The sequence below is a fragment of the Mesoplodon bidens genome (genome assembly GCF_964165515.1).
Source record: "Mesoplodon bidens genome assembly, chromosome: 6".
NCBI classification, from domain to species: Eukaryota; Metazoa; Chordata; class Mammalia; order Artiodactyla; family Ziphiidae; genus Mesoplodon; species Mesoplodon bidens.
The window spans coordinates 80170546-80191951 of NC_138162.1; the positions used below are offsets into that span (position 1 = coordinate 80170546).

The 21406-nt window shown below is 41.4% G+C and overlaps 2 protein-coding genes across 22 annotated transcripts in view; one reads left to right on the forward strand and one right to left on the reverse strand.

Annotated features, from left to right (window-relative positions):
* The window catches only part of TRPM3 (transient receptor potential cation channel subfamily M member 3), a gene marked incomplete at its 5' end in the record, with an annotated part of 811488 nt that overhangs the window by 188530 nt on the left and 601552 nt on the right, over positions 1–21406 (reverse strand). For 6 of the 21 annotated variants that reach the window (XM_081236461.1, XM_081236462.1, XM_081236452.1 and 3 more), the window contains one exon: positions 14080–14154. The exons of the other annotated variants lie outside the window; for them this stretch is intronic. In XM_081236461.1, the coding sequence (XP_081092587.1) occupies positions 14080–14154 (75 nt within the window). The remainder of the gene's footprint in view (positions 1–14079; positions 14155–21406) is intronic. 21 annotated transcript variants of the gene reach the window in all.
* Positions 15679–16162, forward strand: LOC308618512 (transcription and mRNA export factor ENY2-like). The gene has a single exon (XM_081236471.1). It carries the CDS (start codon positions 15808–15810, stop codon positions 16111–16113), a length of 306 nt encoding a protein of 101 aa, XP_081092597.1. The 5' UTR covers positions 15679–15807; the 3' UTR covers positions 16114–16162.

Here is a 21406-nt window from a genome sequence, read left to right on the forward strand (position 1 = left end):
GCCCATGAGCCATATGAAAACAGGGTGGGCCGTAGTTTGCAAACCTTCCTCTAAACACATTTCTCTTTATCAAAAATACTCCTTTATATATTTTGAGTGAGTTTCTCTTTATTGCCACCAAACATTCCCCTCCCCAGCCTCACCTCTGCTGACTCCTTAAGGAAGTCTTCGCCTGTCCTTAACAACATGGCAAGTCCTCAGATGCTCTTTTCTCAGTCTGAGGACCCTCACAGGGAGACAGTATTTGAGGGCTCTTTGTAAGAGAAAAATGGAGGATAGCAGAGATTTTTTTTTTTTTTTTGAGGTAGGGCTTTTCTTTTTTTAAATTTATTTTATTTGTTTTATTTTTGGCTGCACTAGGTCTTTGTTGCTGTGCGTGGGCTTTTCTCTAGTTGAGGTGAGTGGGGGCTACTCTTCGTTGCAGTGCACGGGCTTCTCATTGTGGTGGCTTCTCTTGTTGCAGAGCACGGGCTCTGGAGCGCAGGGTCAGTAGTTGTGGTACATGGGCTTAGTTGCTCCGCAGCATGTGGGATCTTCCGGGACCGGGAGTCGAACCCGTGTCCCCTGCATTGGCAGGCGGATTCTTAACCACTGCACCACCAGGGAAGCCCTGAGGTAGGGCTTTAAGAGGCAATATTCAGTTCTAAACTGGGTGTAAGCCTACCATCTACACAGTGTCAGGCAGGCCTTCATTTTGGAGCTTAACTGATGCTCATGTGGGAAACCTGGTTACCAGTCATGGTGAGCCGCTCTGCTTCTCTCAAAGAGAAGAGGACTCACTCATGGGGTCGATCAAGGAGCTTCACTCAGACAGTGGAAGGGATTCAGATGGTCTTCAGAGAGCTCTAAGCCCAAGAGCAGAGAGAGCAATCCGTCCTCTCTGAATACCCTTGGCTCCTGGAGAGTGGCACCCTCTTCTACAAGCCAGCCAGGCTGGGACATTTGCTTGCTCCCTCCCTGGCAATGTGGGCCCCAAGACTGGGGTTTTGCCTTGATTTCAGTGGACTTTTCTGGAAGCACTTCTTCATGCAACACCACGACCATCTCTGCCCTATACTCTGGAAGCCTGGACCTGTCTCACTCAGATGATGACTCTTTTCTTTAGATCATGGGCTGCCTGGCTGGAACTGGGCTGAACCTGTCCTGTCCTGATCTCTGACTCTGATTCCCAGTTCCATGACTGCCTCTACCTTCATTTGTCTGCTGCTTCCCATTGACCCCCACTTTCTAACTCAGCATGGGTCACTCTAGTCTACTTTACCTCCTTGCTACTGTAAACTTTGATAGCATGTCTAGACCTTGTACTACTAACATGGTAGCTGGAACTATGCACATCCTAGAAAGGCATAAATACATCTTGATATGAATTGATAAACCAACAATATATTTTAGAATTCTACACAGTGTCTAATACACAGAGTTGGCACACAATTCACAGCACTGTTTTGAGTAATGAGTTATTTGTCAAGTACTTAGAACAGAGTCTGGCACTTACTGAGAACTATATGGTTAAACAAATATAAAGATTCTTATATATATTTATTAGGTTTGTAAAAGGTTTCTATTTTAACTGTATAAATGATTCATGACGACAAATGCATTTTATGGATTTAAACCAAAAGTATGCTCCGACAAATAAATAATTTGAAACACACTTTTCCAAAGTTTGAATATTCTCTCATGCAGACCAGTAATATGCTTAGGAAGGCAAATTCCTTTATCTCCTATCCAAAACACTAAAACTTTCTGCTTTGGGGTAGGTAATCTTTTTGTCACTCCCCAGATGTCTTCTACCAAGGGGCCTCTCCTCAGTGCTTCAATCAGCTTAAGTCTTTTGAATTCTGTGGGCTGGACAAAGATGTAAATGCCAAATAACAAAACTCATAAGTTGACTCCAAGTATATTACGTGCTAGTAAACAAACTTAGCTTTTGACTTAATCAATGGAAAACAGTTATTCCCTCATGGCCAGACAGCTCTGATTAAAATGTTCTGCTGTTAACGTCTGTACGTTTCCAGGACATCCAAGCAACATTCCAGGTGAATCGTTTCAAGAAAGGGAATGGACAATTCCATGGGCTGTAAGGCAAGTATTACTCTCATAAAAGGAAAGAGCCAGCGTTTTTTTCTTTGGGGCCATTGTTTGCAGGCTGAATGTTTTAATGTAATTGATCTAAGTCTACAAGAAAACTCGCTCAAACAAAGCTACAGTCTTCTTAGTTTCTGCTCTGTTCAAAACCCACATCAAAAGGCATCCTTGCCTTCTCAAATGTAAGGTAATCAAAGTGATTCTAACTCATTTTACTTTATAATTCCTTGCCCACACTCCCCTATAAATGTGCCAGGATCTAGGTCCACAGCTCGTACAAGATCATTTGGCTTCTTGGCAGAATTAGTAAGCAGCAGAGCAGCCAGGGGAATTATGACTTGGAAAGACCTAGTCCACAGCGCAGGGCATGGCTGGGTAGGAGAGGTAAATGGTAAGAGAGAGGGAAATGTTGCTGGTAATGGCAAAATTGTATATTAATTTGCCCTTCCAAAATAATTAAAAAAAAAAATCTCTGCGTCATTTGAAGGAGATTGCTATTACTTCTCCCTGCACCAAATGCGAAAAGTTCTATTCTCTCTTTAAGGCACGTTCTTTTTGACTTACTCTTTCTGGAGAACTTATATGCATCCTGCAGTTCCCAGGCTCAAAGACAAGTCTTCCTTAGGCCCCTCCCTTTCACCCCCACCAGGCAGAATTAACTACTCTCACTTTTGTGTTCTTATAGCATGTACTTTTCTTAAAAGCCCATGCCAATGAATATACTTTATAAATTTGTCAATCAACTACTATGATATCAAGGAAAAAATTCTCATAGTACCTTACATATCTCTTGAAGTTTTCTCTCATTAAATTACATGTTTGGACATCTCTTTTCTCTGTAGGTAGGTTTATCTTTGTATTCCCAGCATATCATAGAGTGTTCTACATGTAGTAGTTGTTCACTAAAATCTGGGGTACAGAAGGAAGGCAGGATACTGAATCACCTCAAGTATATCCTGATTGCTCATAGGTTATATGACAATGTAATTATTTCTATAGAAATTTTCAAATGTTTTATGACATAAGCAATTTTCCCTTAATCAACTGACCTGAGATCCAGGGCACTTAGATCTGATTTAAATTCTCCTGAAATCAGGAATGATGCCAAATGCCCAGTTTCTACGCTCACTGGTTTTCCTGTGGACTACTGAGATTGCTTCCTAACTGATTTCTCTGCCTCTACAACAATCATCATATAACTGCTAGTTATCATCTGTAAATACAGTCCTCTGTAACAATATTTAGTGGGTTCCCATTGCTTATAGATAAAAGCCCAAATAATTTTGCATGACAGACAAGGCTCCCTATATTCTGGACCCAACCTTTATTCACAGCCTCATCTCTCTCGCCAGAACTTTCTGTTCATTCTGATTCTAGTCTCATCCAGACTATCTTCCTTATCCTCCATCTAGGACTATTTTTAAATTTCCCTTTAGCCATCCTGATTTTCAGAGAGGAGTATCTTTCCCTACTCTTGGTTTCATGAGGAGGAATTTTTCCTAAGCAGATCCTTGGGTTTTCTATGCTTTTACTCCTTGGTAGATTTGAGAAGAATAACTGATTTGCCCACTCAGTCTCGCTCTTCTTTCTCTTGGCATCTTCCTGCCTGCAGGAAGCCTGACATCTCCCAACTCCTCCAGGGCCCTATCCCGGCGGGTGTATGCGGTGGGGTAGGGAATGAAGGCTTACTGTGGAATTCTGCCTAATTCTGGGGAGTCAATAATCCCACTTGGTCAACAGTCTAAAAGCCATGTCTGCTAACTTGTCCCCCAACTAAAAATGATATTCTGAGTCCCATGAACTACTTCTTTCATTTCTCGAAGTGTTTAGAACTTGGAAGAGGAAAAGAGGTGCTATTTATTGCAGCCCCTCAGAAACCCTAACTCAATCTGCAAAGTCCAGTTCAAATGTTACTAATTCCTGAGGCCCTTCCTAACTCCCTCAGGCAGTATTAATTATTCATTCCTTTGTAGTCCCATTATTTGTTTACTTATTTTTCTACATATCCTTTGGCAGTTTTTAAATTCTGCCTTGCTTTAATGAAAGTTTCATCCACTACATTGTAAACTCTTTGGGACAGAAACACCCACACCCCTCTTAGACAACATTCTGGTTTCCATAGTGCCTCATACTTAGAAGGTAGTTCAAATAAATGCTTGTGAAGTAAAATTAGAAGGTACAATGCCTAGGGTCTATACCTTGGGACTAGCACAGCTGAAACAACATGAATAGATGGGTTGTTATAAGGGGACTAAGTATCATACCTCAATACTACTGATGCAAACTACTGAAAGTGGAGATGACAGCCATTTAAGTGGTTCCTGGTGTCCTTTTACAGGCCTTCACTACTGGTCTTAGTGGTGGTCAGAGACCAAGAAAAGAACACGCTGAATGACCTGGGTGGGTGCTCACACATTGCCTTGTCCATCTGGATTAAGTCTGCAAGAGTCCAGATTCTTAGGAACTTGAATAGCCAATTTCAGTTCAGCTGTCTTGTACTTTTAAATTGAAGCCTTATTATTTCTCAGAATTGGACCCAGCTGCAGTGACAACGTGTCCTGGACACTGGAAAGAAAGACGCGAACAAAGGTTTACACTCTTCCCCTTGCTGGAAGGCTGTCCGTGAAAGCTATTATTTCCTCCAGTTGAAATAAACAGGGAACTACATGACTGAAGTAGAAACCTAATTCTGTTCTCTCTGAGGTGATGGATATGTTTTAGTAGCTAACTTGCTGTAGGCCAGGAGTGACCTTCATTCACCACAAAGGTTACTGAAGTTATTAAAATAACTGACTGCCATTATCATGTATGAGACAAAGGAAGGGTGCTGATTATTTGGGAGCTAGTAATGGTATTTGATCCAATTTCTGCCCAGCAGTTGGGAAAAGCGATACATTTTTATTTGATTATCTGGCATCTTTTCCAAAAGATAATGTGTCCAATCTGATCAAATTTTCACTGTTACTAAATCCTCAGTGAGAAATATGATGACAATGTCATGGGAAACCTTCTTTCCTCTGGTGTCAAGTTTCCATGTGGAGGGCTCCATTAATGTGACACATCTAGCCCCTTGTCCTTCTCTTGTCTCTATATATAGAGTTGAGTAACCTGGTTGGTGGTGGCTAATGTCCATGTTTCTTGATTGAATAGGACTAGTCTACTAAAAGTCTCTCAGTGAGGAGGATTTAGCATCTTTTCTCATCTTCCTCTATGGACCAGTGCCAGTCAGTGATGTTAGTAAAACTGTTTCTGTAGACCCAAATTTCTCCTCTGGTTGGCTGTCTGAGGGCTGAGGTAAGCAGGCAAACCCATTTGGCCCTCACAATAAGTCATTATCTTCAACTACTTCATCATTAATAGAAGTGATATTTTGATCTCCATCTGCCTAACTCCAGTGTTCAACTCTCGGTCAGTTTGAATCTTGTCCTGTCAAGAGTGAGTTATAATTTACTGGACTTCCTCAAGCTCCAACACCATGAGTTACAATGCAGTCACTTCTGTTGCTGGTGTTCATTTTGCAGCAGCATCTAACAGACCTGAACCTCTGGTTCAAGTTTGTTAACGTGATCTTATTTTTTAGATGCAAATACGGCCTTTTCTGAAAGACAATTTTTTCTTAATGTCTTTACAGCTCCTTAAAAGGAAACAACAATTGCCACAGATTTTAAAAAAGCTTATTAAAAATGGAACCCAAACAAGGGGGCTTATGAATTCCTGGGTTGCAGTGAATGATTTCATGTAGTGAAGTCCACTCGGCCAACTGACTGAAGGCAGTTTCCTATTCCTGTAGGGAAAGTAGCGGCTACGAAGCACCCACCAGGTGCTGGGCACTCAGCCAGGCAAGTTGTATATGCTCACTTAATCTGCTCACCAACCCTATGATAGAGATATTATCATCCCCATTTTACAGTTAAATAAATTGAGGCACTGAGAGTAAATCACATATCTGAACAGGGTTTCAGAGACCTATTAGGAAATTCAGAGCCTGCACCCTGCAATCTACTCGCCTGTCTCTCACTAGGGTGACCAGGTGATTTATCATACAAAAACCAGGACATTCTTGCAAGTGAAGAGGTCATTAATAATTACTCTGGGATGACAAGGATCAATATAAACCAGAATTATTTAGTTTTGGACAAACCTGTACATATGATCACTCTAGCATCTCAAACTTGTTTCTAGCAGATTTTTAAAAATAGATGCCAATTCTGTATATTTAGAAAGGGGCCTGAGTTTGTTCACTGTTCCTTTGTTCACCTCTTCCTGGCTTAAAAAGGCTAAGACTCACTTGTTGCCCCTCCCTGATTCTTGAGATCCAGTTTCTAGCTCCATCTAAATAAATCACAGCTGTTTGTTATCAGAGATATTTCTTCCTCTAGCCACACAGAGGGATGAAGCACCAGGGAAGGATTAGATCATTAAGCAAAGGAAAATAGCAACAACAATACAACAGCACCTGCATAAATCCTGTAGGGGGAAAAGATCAATTTAAAGTTTTTCTCGTGTTCTAGCATATCCTTGATGGAGTTGGATATAAATAACTTCTACTTTTCTCTCTTATAAATAAATGTCTCATTACATTCTATCACTTAAGCACACTGGAGTGTTGTGAGGAGGAATCAGAGACAGTCAAGGCCCAGGGGCATGGGGGTGGTTAACCTCATTACCCTACTCTGTTGAGTTGGTGTGAAACAGCCACTTGAGTTATTCCTACTGCTGCCACCAAGAGTCACTTGACATCAGTAATCAGTGCTAATACTATCATTCTAGTAAATGGGTTATCCTAATGTTACATAGAAGAGTGTGGCACTCTAAGGACTGCTCTTAAAATCCTGATTCTAATGTGCAAAGAACTAGTTTGTGCATTGAAAATTATCACAAGAAGAGGTGTGTGGAAATGCCCATTTCCAGTTCTCAGCTCTTCTTACCAGTGTGTGCTCTAGTAGGATGGCTCTGAAGCCTAGCATGCTCCAGAATCACCTGGAGGATCAGCTAAAATACACACTGTTGGGCCCCAGCCTCAGAGCTTCTGATCAGTAGGTCTAGAATGGGACTTGAGAATGTGCATTTCTAACAAGTTCCCGGATGATGCTATTGTTGCTGGTCCACGGACCACACTCTGAGAACCAATGCCCTAGCATAAAGCTGTAGGGAGTGGAGACTTTTCACCTGTGAAAAGAAGTGAAATCTAAGACGTGCCCCCTGGAATAAATTAAGATGAAAGCCCATGGAGTAGGACTGAAATGTCCCTGTTATATTTCTAATAGTCTATTGAAGTCTGACTAGGAGTCAGCAAACTTTTTCTGTAAGAGGCCAGATAGTAAATATCTTCAGCTTTGCAGGCTAGATGATCTCTGCTGCAAGTTCTCAACTCTGCCACTGTAGCATGAACGCAGCCAGAGACATTGCATGGAAGATGGAGCGTGGAAACGGCTATATTCCAATAAAGCTTTATTTACAAAGGTGAATAACGCACTGGATTTGGCCCACAGGCCATAGTTTGCCAACCTCTGAGTCTAACCAATGTGATAAATATGATTCACATATTGCAACATCTGTTAGTATGTTGAGTCTAAGTATGCCTATGGTCAATGAGAAACCAACCAAGCTGGAAACCTGTGCCAGCCAAGCCCTGACACCTGTTTTAGCTGCACGTGATGGGTCAACTATTAACCGTACTAGAAGATATGCACCCTTCTTGCAATTCAACCCCTACAGCCATTTAAAAACCAATGGCTCACCACTTCATCCTAATTCAACAGGGGTTTCGCTGCACTGCTGGAAATTACGTAAATTTAATTTACTCTCTACTTGGTACTTTGCCTAAAAGTCAGTAATATCTTCCTGTGTAGCAGGATCATTGATTATCAGTTAATTCATATTTCGTTTTAAATTTGTTTTTTCTTCTCCTTATTTCCAAAAGGGCCCACTGGGTTGTCTTTTCTCACGGGAGGTTTACGCTGGTGGCCTGAAGATAAGCTCTCATGATGGTTTTTGTTAAAGAACTAAGCTCGCTGAGGCCCTGAATAGGAGGAAGACAAAGACAAATGTATTTGATGGGGAGAGGTGGAAGCGGATGAGATGGAGAGGAAATTATCCAACTCCTGGGACAGGCAGAAAGGACTCGCAACATCCCTGATGGTCAGTTCCAGGGTCTCTCCTTACTTGTCCCATCAACAGCATTTGACACAGTTGGCTATTCCTTCCTCTTGGAAATATGTTCTTTGCTTGGCTTCCAGAGAGCATTCTCCTCTGGTTTCCCTCTCACTTCACTAGCTGCTCCTTCTTTATCTCCTTTGCTGGTCTCTCCTCTGATAGAAGGACTGTCTCGAAGCTCAGTTCTTGGTCCTCTCCTGTCCTGTCCTCTCCTCACACGCTACCTTGGTGATCTCATCCACTCACATGGTTTCATATACTGTCGACACACAGACATCTTCCATATTTATAATTTGAGGCCAAATATCTCCATTGAACTTCAGCCTCACATAACCATGCCCCTCTTGACATCTCCACACATGCTATGAGGCCTCTCAAATCTGACATGTCCGAAGCTAAGCTCCTGATATGGTCTCATCCCTGCCATCCCCATCCCCACAGTCTTCTCCAGACTGGAAAATGGAAACTCCATTCTTCTACTGATCAGCCTCCAAAATCTGGAACCATACCCCATATCCAATTTGATGGTAAATCTTGCCTGGGCTACCTTCATATCATAGTTCACATATGACTACTTCTCACCTCCTCAACTGCTACCACCCCTAGTCTAGTCACCATCAGCTTTTGCCTGGATTGGTGCCATTTTCTCTTGACTGGCATCTCTGTTTTCATTCCTGCTCCCAGTTTGGACGACTCTCAACTCAGCAGGTACAGCGAGTCTATTGAAACATACAAGACCACTCATTCCTTTGCTCAAAACTCCACAAGCTCCCATATCCCACAGAGTGAACGTGAAAGTCAGAGGTCTTACAATCCTCCCTGGCCCTGGCCCTTGTTTCCTCTTTGGCCTCCTCCCCACTCCTCTCCTACTCTTCCTCCCACGTGGTCACACAGGCCTCCTGATGCTCCTCAAACATGCTGCCCACATTCCCACCTCAGTGCCTTTTTAATGTTGTTTCCTCTGCTGGAAATGGTCTCCAAAACATCACACAACTTGCTCCCTCATTTCCTCCAAGTCTTTACTCAGATGTCCCCTTTTCAGGGAGTCCTCCCCCTACTCTACTGAAAATTGCAGCCCCTTCCCTGCTTGCCTTTCTGCCTTCTTTGCTTTTTCTCTCTCCCCAGCACTTATCACTATGCAATACACTATGTATTTCACTTGTTTGTTCTCTGTCTCCTTCCACTCAAATGTAAACTCCTTAAGGGTGGGATTAGCACAGGCATCTGGTCTGAGGGGGCTGCTGTGAAGTGCACTTTGGGGTGCTGAGTCGGGGCTGCAGAGCCCTGGGCACAGGGATGCCAGCTGCAGCAAAGATACTGTTGGCTTTACTTGGCCAGGCAGCACCAGAGCCTTCCACCCTGGAGGGACCAAGCAGGCTTGGGCAGTTTTTTTTATCAGTGGTCACCTTGGCTGAGGGAGGTTAAAAGGCTCTTATTCAATTTTCCAGGTACACCATAAGCATGAGAGAGGCGGGTAGGGAGAGAGAGAGGACAGTGGGGAGGGGAGAGAAGAGAGGAGAGGAAAGAGGGAGAGAGGTGGCAGGAGAGGAGAGGAAGGGGGTGGAGAGAGAGAGAGAGAGAGAGAGGGGAAGAGAGGGGGGAGGGAGGGAGCGAAGGAGGGAGGAGGGGAGAGGACAAGGGTAGAGGAGAGAGGAATATGGGGAGAGAGGAGAGGAAGAGGGAGAGAAGAAGAATGAAAGAGAGAGGGAGGGAGAGGGAAGGAGGGAGGGGGAGGAAGGGAGAAAGAGAGAGAGAGAGAGACCGACCTAATAGATAAAGATTGAATTTACCAAAACTAGATGGAAAGGGGGCTTGGAATTGGATTTATTTGAATTAAGGAAAACTGTTATTATGTGACATTTCCTACATACCTAAGTTTATGAACAGTAATTCATACTCATAACAACGGTTCTTATTACTTGAATAATGGAAATAAATAAATCAATGGAACAAAACAAACCCTGCCCCACTCAAACCAAGAAAACAGGATAGAAAAATGGAAATACAAGGTGTAATGAACTTTTCACTTCTCCCCAAACTCCACCATGATTTCATAATAAATTCTGATGTGAACCAGAGTCAATATGCACTTCCTGTGTTCTCCCTTTGGGTGGACGAAATGCTGCTAATGAGGAAGGGTTCAGCTCAGATCTTTCTGATGACCAGAAAAGCTGACTCTTCAATCCTCAGTCCTCTGTTTTAGCAAAGGTGCACCTGTTTTTCCACCCTGCCTCGTTCCGCCAGGAATTGTCCACAAAACCCCACGTGGACCCAGAGACGTCAAGGCTCGTTAGCCAACAAGAACTGTTGATTCCTCTGCCTGGGATTTAGGACTTGAGTGTTTGCCTGCAGGGTTGCAGCATGTGGGACTCTGCGAGGCTTGTGAAATCTGGCCTCCTTGCAGAACAGGGACAGCCTGTTCAGTAAGGGTAAGAGCGCTTGTTGCTTCAGTGATGGATGCCAAAAAAAAAAAAAAAAAAAAAAACAACAACAAAAAAACCCCTGCATGCTTATTTGGCCAGTATTAGGGCATAACATCTCTATTTTTCTCCTATTTCTCAGGGCTTAATGATCTTAAGCTGCGGGTTCAAGTTAAAAGATTTTTATTCTGTTAAAACTTATGACAACTTTATTACTGACATTTTGGGAGAACGACTTCTAGTCATTTTCCTAGCGTATATGAAATATAGGCTTACATCCAGTAGTTTAAATGGCTTGAAATGATCCAAACAGTATTTTCAAAGGATGGGCAAATTATTTTAAATCCTGGGAAGGGGCTTTGAAGGGCCCTATGACAATTGCCCTGGCCTGACCCATCTCCAGTGAATTAAAATCTCAGCCCGCTATTTTAAAAGATCCCTAGAGAATGAGATACCTTATCGTCTCCAAATATAACCTACTGTAAAATTGTTGATTATAGCAGAAAAGTACTCAGTCAGCACAAGTTTTCCCATCTATTTTATGTTTGTCTAACTTTCTAAAGTTAGCTATGCATTTCTACTGAATGGTTGATCCTAATCTAGACTGAAAAGCAGCCACGGGCAATTATCACTTTAGATAAGTGCAGAAAAATCAATACTTATTTCTTTTTCTGTGTAAATGGAAATAATGAAGCCATGATGGCATTGGCTGCTACAAAAATGTATATCCTAGACTCTCTAAATCCACAAGATAGAAATGATTTGACAACAAGCACAAGTCAACAGAAATGCAGTCAAATTTCCAGAATAAACGTTTTTATGCCCATGACAGTTGGAAGTATGCCTGACGGTCTTTGCCTGTACACGTTCCTATTTATTTATCCTCCCTGAATCTATGTATTATTGTTTTATTATGTGTCCTTTCTATATAGCTTTTAGTTTCTAAGCTCTTCTATTACATTTTTACATCAGGTTGGAAACGAGAGTTAAAAATAAGGCCAGAAAACCAAATATTGATGTTTACAATAAAACTTTATTGAGCACCTACCTACTTGCATGTGCCAGGTGCTGTGCTAGATTTGCAGGATGACAAAAGTGGGTATGACTCAGGCTCTGCTCACATGGAGCTCACAATCTACAGGTGATGGGGAGGAGGCGCAGGCAGACAACCACTCTACAAAAGAGGCAATGCTACAACACAGGTTTATACAGAGTGCTGTGGGAACGGGGGTTATGTGGTGAATAACTGAGCCTAAGAGCGTGTGTATGTGTGTGTGTGTCTATGGTTTCTGATAGTATTTCAGAAAAAAGAAGATTTTCAAGCTGAGACTTAAGAGTGTAGGTTTTTGCCAATAAGTAGAGTTGGGAGAGGCTGGAATTTCAGCAAATGTCAAAATGGGACAAAAACACATCGAACAGGGCATGTCCTTTAAGAGAAACTGCAAGTAGCTTGGAATGGGTGGGACATAAGGTCCACAGGCATTAGGAAGGAGAGGAAAGCTAGAAAAACAACAAATGAGAAGATATGGAAGGTCTTCCAGTTAGTGAAACAAGGAAGAGTCTGAGTCCCACCAAGAAAGTTGCCATCAGAAGAACCTATTAGTTCTGACCAGCAACTGAGACCAAAATGCCAGTCAAACATTTGCAACCCAAATCTTTCTAATCTGAAAGATATCAGCATTCTTCCCTACGTGTAAAAGAACCTAAGTCTTATCAGAATGGTGGACAGTTACCTGTTTCAGACTCATTTGTTTACAGGAACTGTCCCAGTCCCTGAACAGAGAGTTCCAATGTGGAATGGGGTTCCTTCCTAAAAAAGAGAGAGCTCCTAGCTTGAATTGGAAAATAAGTCAGATAAACAAGACAGGCAAATACCAAGAAACAGGTTTCAATAAAATTTGTTCTACTCCTTCAATATCATTCTTTTGACTCTGTTATTTTCTTGATTGACAAGGTGACTTTTCATTAACAAGCGTGGCAAACAGTTCAGTGTCACAGCCAACTTCTGTCAAGCCACTTTATAAAATGAAGAGAGGGCAGATGTTTAAACTGTAACTGTCTTCTTCACACAACCTATCCTTTGAAGGGAAAATTCTTTAAAAGGCAGAGAAAACTTCAAACAACACATTCACTTGAGAGCATCTGGAAAATGGCAAGTTATCACAGTCCAAAGTTAACTGATCATGAATTTGGTATTTGTATTTTGGATGGTCTTCTACTTGATTGGTTGATTCTACCAGTAGTAAAAAGTCTGAATGATTAGGCTGAACACGTTACAGCATCCAAAGAAGACAACGAGATGTTCCTGATATACATGTAACCTGCCCAGAGGAAGTTTAACATCCTTTTCAGGTCACTTGATTTGAATCCAGGGCTGTCAGTCTCTGAGAATATAAATTCACTGTTTCTTACTTCCAGGGCTCCCTGGATGAAGTTCTGCTATGACCTTTAACTTACAGAGTTGTTATTTATCTCATGGAACAGTTATGAGCTCAATAATGGAAAACTTCATGTCATGGTTACCCCAATGCACTGGATGATGGTGCAATGATCAAAAAGATGCCAGTGATGACAATTGAACGTCCCTTTGCCTTCCCAGCCTCCTTCATATATTCTCAGGCATAGGATGACAAAGGGAAGTCCACGAGTCACATGAAGAAAGACTGTAGCCATGGGCACACGATCAGGAGCTCCTCTGTTTGTCTTCACCCCTACCGCCCATGCCACCACCCTGTCCTACTTCCTCCTCATCTCGTACCTGTGAATTCCTCTACCATTTGCCACTAACCACTGTCCTCCACCCAAAGTTCTGCTGATGATTATTCCCAGCTGAACCAATATTCAACCCGTGTATGACACAGAGTTTGTGTTCAAATAGTTGTTGAATGAAATAATGACCCCCAAACCCTCCAAGGTAACAAAATTTTAGTGGAGTGTCTTTTTGAATGAAATAATGAATGCTTCCTTATGTGGGGTGAAAAGAGCAAGGGTTTTGGAATCTTATCAGCCTAGGTTTGTACCTGTCTGTACCACTAACTGGATATAAAACAAGGGCTTAGCTACTCTGAGATGCCATTTCATCTACTATAAAGAAGGAAGATAATAATTCCTACTCTGAAGGGTTTTTGTGACTATTGAAGGAGACAGTATATATGAAAATGCTAGCACAGTGCCTGGAATATACTTGGACCTCAATAAATGCTCATTTCTCTCTTCTCTGTCTTATGTGGTATTATTAAGATGGTAAATAATAGGGAGTAATTAATCTCTGGTGTGGTTGGATGTCAGAAGAGATAAACAGCAGTCACAGGGAGGGATAGTGTTAGGAATTTGTAAAGGAAATGACTATTTCTACGGTTAATTTTCTTGGTTGGGGTTTAAGAGGAAATTCATGTTGTCCATTAATTATACTTACCAATTGGGTCTAATTGGCAACTACCCCAAAATGAATAAAACAAGTGGGAATCAAGAGAGAAAAATGGCAGGCATCCTGTCAAAAAAGAAAATCTTTGAAATTTCTACAACCCAATGGTTGGATACACATTTTATTAAAGCAGACCAATCTCCCAATTTATAAATTTACACGTGATGGCAACCCAACTGCATATTCAGACCTATGCAAAGCATCAAACAGCACTCTGTACCAGCTATGCCTTGTCTCATTGCTCCCTCAGATAAACGGGTCCTTAAAATCAACATTTCCTTTGCTGGAGGACATAGCCTTCATTATTCTGTTTCAGCCTAGATAACTGTTTTAGTGGTTAAAGGGTTAAATGAGTTAATCCATGTTAAGTGCTTGTAACAATGCTTGACACTTAGTAAATCCTCAAGAAATGTTTGTTTTTGTTATACTAATTATAACAATAACTATGTCTTCCAGGGCTGAATAAATACTGGATTCCTCCCTCTCTCCCTTTAAAAACATTTTTTTTTTCTTATTTCTAGAGATACATGTCTTATTCTCTGGTAATTAGCTACTTCTGACCTAAAAGAAGTACTTCTTCAGAGGCTAATGTACTTAACTTTTCTTTTTTTTTTTTTTTTTTTTTTGCAGTACGCGGGCCCTCTCACTGCTGTGGCCTCTCCCGTTGCGGAGCACAGGCTCCGGACACGCAGGCTCAGCGGCCATGGCTCACGGGCCCAGCTGCTCCACGGCATGTGGGATCCTCCCGGACCGGGGCACGAACCCATGTCCCCTGCATCGGCAGGCGGACTCTCAACCACTGCGCCACCAGGGAAGCCCAACTTTTCTTTTTAAAAGGGAATTGAAACCAATGCCAATGTGTCACTCAACATAGCTCATGTTATTTACTGAAGAGATCCCCACATTTCCCTCTCTTCTCTCATGGGCCAAGAAAATGACCAATTAGATAGATAGATAGATAGAACCATATATATCTATATCTATCTGTCACATATTATCTCTATCATATACCTCTTTCTATCTGTCTGTCTATCTATCTATCTACCTTTCTATCTATCTATCTTCCAAAAAAAAGTCGTCAAAGACATTTCATTATAACAGGTTTCCTACCAATTCTGGCTATTCTATCCCAAACTGGGAGAGAAATTTAATGGTAAATAATGTCTCTGGAGTTGTTATCTTACTAACAAGCTAGTTTTAGGCTAGATGACTCAGGCAGGATCTCATTTCAAATCTAGGCCTCAGGAGAATCTGCCTCTGCCCCTTTTGCTCCTTCCCTAAAATAGCATTTACAGAGGGGCCCAGATCCTTCCTTGAGTTAGGTCTTCTAGCCCTAGTGTCCTAGGATCAAGCCCGACTTCTAGAGCAGCCACAGCTTGGGGTGGTAGTTGTTGGCTGTTGGTTGGGCAGGGGATAGCTGGTTAGTGAGAGGCACAGTAGGGTCTCGCCCCATTTTTCATAAAACATCACTTGGTAATTCCTCAGTGCCCATAACTTGGCAGGGCTGCCTTTTCATAAGAAGGTACTCATTGGGGAAAACACAAAGCAATATCACTTGAAGCACAAAATGTAAGGGTTGGTTCTTCTGGATTATCGATAGTTTGCAAAATAACAAGCCAAGGAGGGTCTAGGTCCTGGCAGCCGAAGAGTGTGGTAGGTAACAGTCGTCAGCGCAAGGGTCATTTCGTCACTGGGAAGGGACAGCCCTTGCCCGCGGTGATGGTGGTTAGCAAGATGAACAAAGATGCGCAGATGAGAGCAGCAATTAACCAAAAGTTGATAGAAACTGGAGAAAGAGAATGCCTCAAAGAGTGGCTAAGAGCTAAATTAACTGAATGTGGCTGGAAGGATCAGTTGAAGGCACACTGTAAAGAGGTAATTAAAGAAAAAGGACTGGAACACATTACTACTGATGAGTTGGTGGCTGAAATCACACCAAAAGGCAGAGTCCTGGTACCTGACAGTGTAAAGAAGGAGTTCCTGCAAAGAATAAGAACATTCTTTGCTCAGCACGCCAGCCTTTAAGATTGAATTAGATTGTGTTGTTTTGTGGTTTTATTTCTGAAAGTAAAACTTGCCAGACTTCCCTGGTGGCGCAGTGGTTGGGAATCCGCCTGCCAACGCAGGGGACACGGGTTTGATCCCTGGTCAGGGAAGATCCTGCACGCCATGGAGCAGCTAGGCCCATGCTCCATAACTGCTGAGCCTGCGTGCCTAGAGCCCGCGCTCCGCAGCGGGAGAGGCCACCGCAATGAGAAGCCCACGCACCACAATGAAGTGTAGCCCCCATTTGCCACAACTAGAGAAAGCCTGCACGCAGCAACGAAGACCCAACCGGGGGGGGGGGCGGTAACTTGCCATAAATTAGGAATCGATTTCCCAAAATAAAATCCTTTTTTGTATGATGGTATACAGTTTTCAGTAATGATGCATACAATTGTATTGATTTTTTTCCCTAAATGTGTTATTTTAATAAATATCTCATGAATTAAAAAAAACAAGCCAAGAGTAACTACTGTACATTTTCCAGAAAGTTACTAATTAGCACCTTCCTGAGAACATAAATTCAGCTTGGGAGCACACACCTCCCCAGGCCACTCCACCACTTTGTGCAACAACTAGACAGCTTGTTAAATATTATGAGCAAAACCTCAAAGAGTTGATGACACAAACCCTCCTGGAAATTTACCACAAAAGTGTTTGTTTAAGGAACCAAGCACAAAATTGGCTTAGCTGCGTCTTTCCTGCAGACTGAACAGCACACTGGTATTTTTAGTTTCTCTATTTCCCCCCACAGTTACCAAGTCCTAATGAACAAAAGTTAAATGTCATTTTAGTGCAGCTCAACCAGATTTTTGCCGATTTGTTGCACGGCTAAAAATGGAAATGTCTGAACATCCAGTGTCTGTTGATTGTGATTCCAATTCTCTTGATACTTCCTTGCTTACCCTTCAAGATGCAGTGGAGAAAATGGTCTCAAGGGGAAAAACTGGAGAATAAAGGGCTAAGGATTTTGCATCAAATACGTTGCTATCCTAAGTGCCCTGCTTTTATTCCTTGCTCAGGTGCCTGGAGAACCTTTTGTTATTTGAGTTCCCCTGGTACTCTGTTAAACAGAATAAGAGAAGTACCTCCCAAACTAAGGCAATGACAACGCTGAGCAAAGAGTAGCAGTTAGGAGTTCGGAGTCGTGAGTTCAGGTAAAAGCTGTGCCAGTTAATTCACTGTATGAATTTAGGTAGGACACTTGATTGACCTTTTCCAAGTGGGCTTTCCTATCTGGAAAATGAAGGCAATGAACTAGGTGAAAAAAAAAAATATATATATATATATATATAATACCAATGATAATATATAGTTATAGATATATAGAATCCCATGAGTATGAATTGCTCTGCTTCTGCCCCATCTATATATCTATATCTATGTATATGCAATAATGTTCCATTTATCATATTACACTATATTCTACCTTTACATCATTCTATTAAGGAGGGTCAATAAAAGGGAAACAATGAAACATCTTCTTATCCTCATGATTTTTTTTTTTTTTTTTTTTTTTTTTTTTGCGGTATGCGGGCCTCTCACTGCTGTGGCCTCTCCCGTTGCGGAGCACAGGCTCCGGACGCGCAGGCTCAGCGGCCACGGCTCACGGGCCCAGCCGCTCCGCGGCATATGGGATCCTCCCAGACCAGGGCACGAACCCGTATCCCCTGCATCGGCAGGCGGACTCTCAACCACTGCGCCACCAGGGAGGCCCCTATCCTCATGATTTTGATGATCGTGTTTCCTAAAAAACAAACTAAGCCTAGTTCACATGTAGACCTTATTTAAATTTGCAGCTGAAATTCTGCTTATGAAGATAAGAAAAACAATTTAATGAAAGTAAAATAAATGTAATTAGACCACATGCTGTGCACTACCTTTCTAAATGTTGAAAGCTTTCACACACATGGCTTGCAATCCATTGCCCACATTCCACCTGTCAAAATCTTCCTGAGAATACCTTGACTACACCGCCCCCATGAACATTCCATCCAGAAATGCTTTCTGTCTGAATTCCTGTTGTAGTTCGTATCACTCAAGGGCATTTGACACTTGTTGCTGTTTAATGCAGCCCTTTGCATACTGAGAGCCTGTAGAGCACAACAGTTGAGGCATGGACGCAGGCAGATTTCTTGGGTCTGCCACTTTTTAGCAGTCTGACCTTGGGGGCTATTACTTGACCTCCTTTGTGCCTCAGTTTTCTTTTTGGCCAATGGGAATAATAATGGTACTCACGTCATAGGGTCGTTGTAAGGACTGAATCAATTATTCCTTGTAAAGTTTTAGAATAGCGCTCAATAGCTAGTTATTGTTAACTTATTTGTGAAACTCTAAGTTCTTCAAGTGCACATCTATGTCTTATTTATCTTGCCACCTCTATAGTGCTTTGCATATTGTAGGCACACAAGCAAATACTGGTGGAGTAACAGAAGAACTATCAAGGGGAAAATAACAGAGAGAGCGATCACTACTTATTTTAGATGACAGATATTTTGAGTTCTCATTCTTGCCATATTTTGAAAAGCTGATGAACTTTTGACATGTATTTTGGCTCCATACAAAGCATCTTAAGAGTACAGTGGAGTCAAGAATATAGTGGGAGCCATTTTTTCCAGTGTGAGCATCACAGGCAATACTCAACATGAAATGGCTGTTGAATGAGCGGTGTGTGAGCCTACTCCATCACAGGGAGTAGGATCCAGGGAGAGGGGAGCTGGACTTTGGGGTGCTCAAGAGCCTAATAAAAGGAAAATGAACAATTTAGCTCTACTGAATTGTGCTCATGGTAGAGGTATAGAAGCAGGGCATTTTCAGTAGCCCCATTATACTAGGCTATCTGGTTATGGCTAAGGATTGGGAATAAATTTAGGCTATTTTGTCATTTACCAACTCCAAACAGGGAAGATAATTTTGACTCTGATTTCAGCCACTATCAAATATAAGATTCAAACCTGTTATGCTGTCTTATTGTTTTATACACATCCTTTATATGAGTTGAGAATATTATTCTCCATGGCATGTCTTTAAAGCAGCCTCTTCCATTAGGTCTCCTGACTTGACTCTTTCCTTTTGTCTTAGATGAAGCAAAGAATTGCCAGCAGACTCAGTGAGCAAGAGAAATCAAGGTGTGTCAAACACAGCTGTGTTGGCTCCTTACCCACAGGTCAAGAATGATAAACATACACTTGTGGGAAGAAAGTACTGAACACGGATAGGCTGACTACTTCCAAAAAGTTTTCTTCCTTCATCCATCCTTCCTCCTCTCTCCCTCTCTCCATCCCTCCTTTTCTCTCTCCCTCCCTCCATCCCTCCTTTTCTCTCTCCCTCCCTCCTTTCCTTCCTTCCCTCCTTTTATAAAAGCTATAATTGGTCATTGTCAAAAAACAACACTGAGAGGTTTTTAAAAGGTATTAGTGGAAAATGTCAGTTCTCATCTTACTTCCCTTACCTCAAGTCTCATTCTCTAGAAGCTATAATTGTTCACCTGTGTCCTTTAAGATATTTTGTAAGCATATACGTACACACACACATAATTTAAAAAAACGTAAATGTGATCATAAACACACAGTTCTACTGTTGTACAATAGGCTTTAACTTAAGAAAAGGACATAAAAACTACCATTGGGTATCTTTCCATAGGAGCCCAAACAGAGCTATTCCATTACTCATAATAACTTCACAGTCTTTCACTGTATGTCTACATATAATTTAATTAGTCACTTACTGGTGAATCTTTGAATTATTTCCATTTTTATTACTATAAACAATATGGCAATAAATATGCATAAAATAAATCCCTAGAAGTAAAATTACAGGGCCAAAAGGTATGTGCATTTAAAATTTAATAGGGGTAGCCAAATTATCTTCCAGATAAGGTTGCCCATATTTGCACACCCTCCAGTACAGATTTCTATACACACTTATTGACACCAGATATTTTTAAACTTTGTTTTTTGTCAATTTGATAGGTTAAAAAAATTTCATTGTTGTCTTAGCTTTCATTTCTTTAATTTTGAGTGAAGTTAAGCATTTGTATTTTCTTCCCCAAGATTTTCCTGTTGATATACTTTGCCCATTTTCTTACAGGATTTTCCTTTAGGATTTGTAGATGCCCTTTGCTTATTATGTAAATGAATTCTTTGTCATGGTTGCAAATATTTTCTTTGCTTTCCCAATTGTTTTTTGAATTTATTTATACTATTTTCTAATGGGGTTTCTAAACATTGAATCTATTTTCTACAGAAACTTAGTTTGTCTGAATGGAAAAGTCACAATACCTCTGAGTTTGGTACTATAAAAAGATGAGGGAAAAAAATATATAGGCAAGGCAGAAACAAGGCCAAGAAACTGTTCTATTCAAAGAATACCCAGAGAGGAAAGGCAAGGTTTATTTTTAAAGTGCCGGCCTGTGGTTTCATTAAAACTGTACGGCAATAGATCCTCGTAGGCTTTATTCACTTAAGATAGAAAAGAAATCCCAACTGCTTTTAGCTCTATCTTTTTGGTTTTACTGAGGAACACAAGCTAAAATCAAAAGAAAAACTAACTAGGGTTGGACCAGTAATACACATGTATCTCAGTCTCTAAAACAAGGTGACCCAGCTCACCATTTGTTAAGAGAAGTTCTACTAATTAATCTTTTTATAACTGTCAGTGTCAGGAAATACTCTTAATTATATATTTATAGGCATTCAGAAGGTTTCAAGAGCCTTTCAGCTGTATCTTGCCAAATTATTAGTTATCACTTAGGGGTTATAAAACGTAGGAATGTCAAACTGGATAACTGGTATAAGAGAGCTTTAAATCCCTCACAAATGCATCTGCTTTCCAGGTCTCCTCAAACGTTTCCTCAACAGAGTCGGAGGATGCGCTGCTGCTTTTACTCTCTAAGATGGGTTTCTCGTCCTTTTTCCCTAACTGGGCCAAGGCCCAGTTACAACCTTTCCCCCTCAGGAAGGATTTGAGAGGCGAGCAATCTCCATTCTACTGCCTGTTACCAAGAGTACAGTCCTGGGTAGGTCACATGAGAATTATTTCCTAGGATTTATCTTTGAAAAATTAATATTAAGTACAATGTCACAGAAACACGGAACTGAATCTCTTCTATTTACTTTTAATATTTAGGTATTTAAAGGTTACAAATGATGTACAAGAAAATATGTGGCTATGGATCCATTATGGAATGTATACAAATTAAGCAGAGTACAGCCTATGCAATTACTTTGAGGCTAGGAGGATCTGTTTGAGTTAACCTAAAAAGTTAACTAAACCA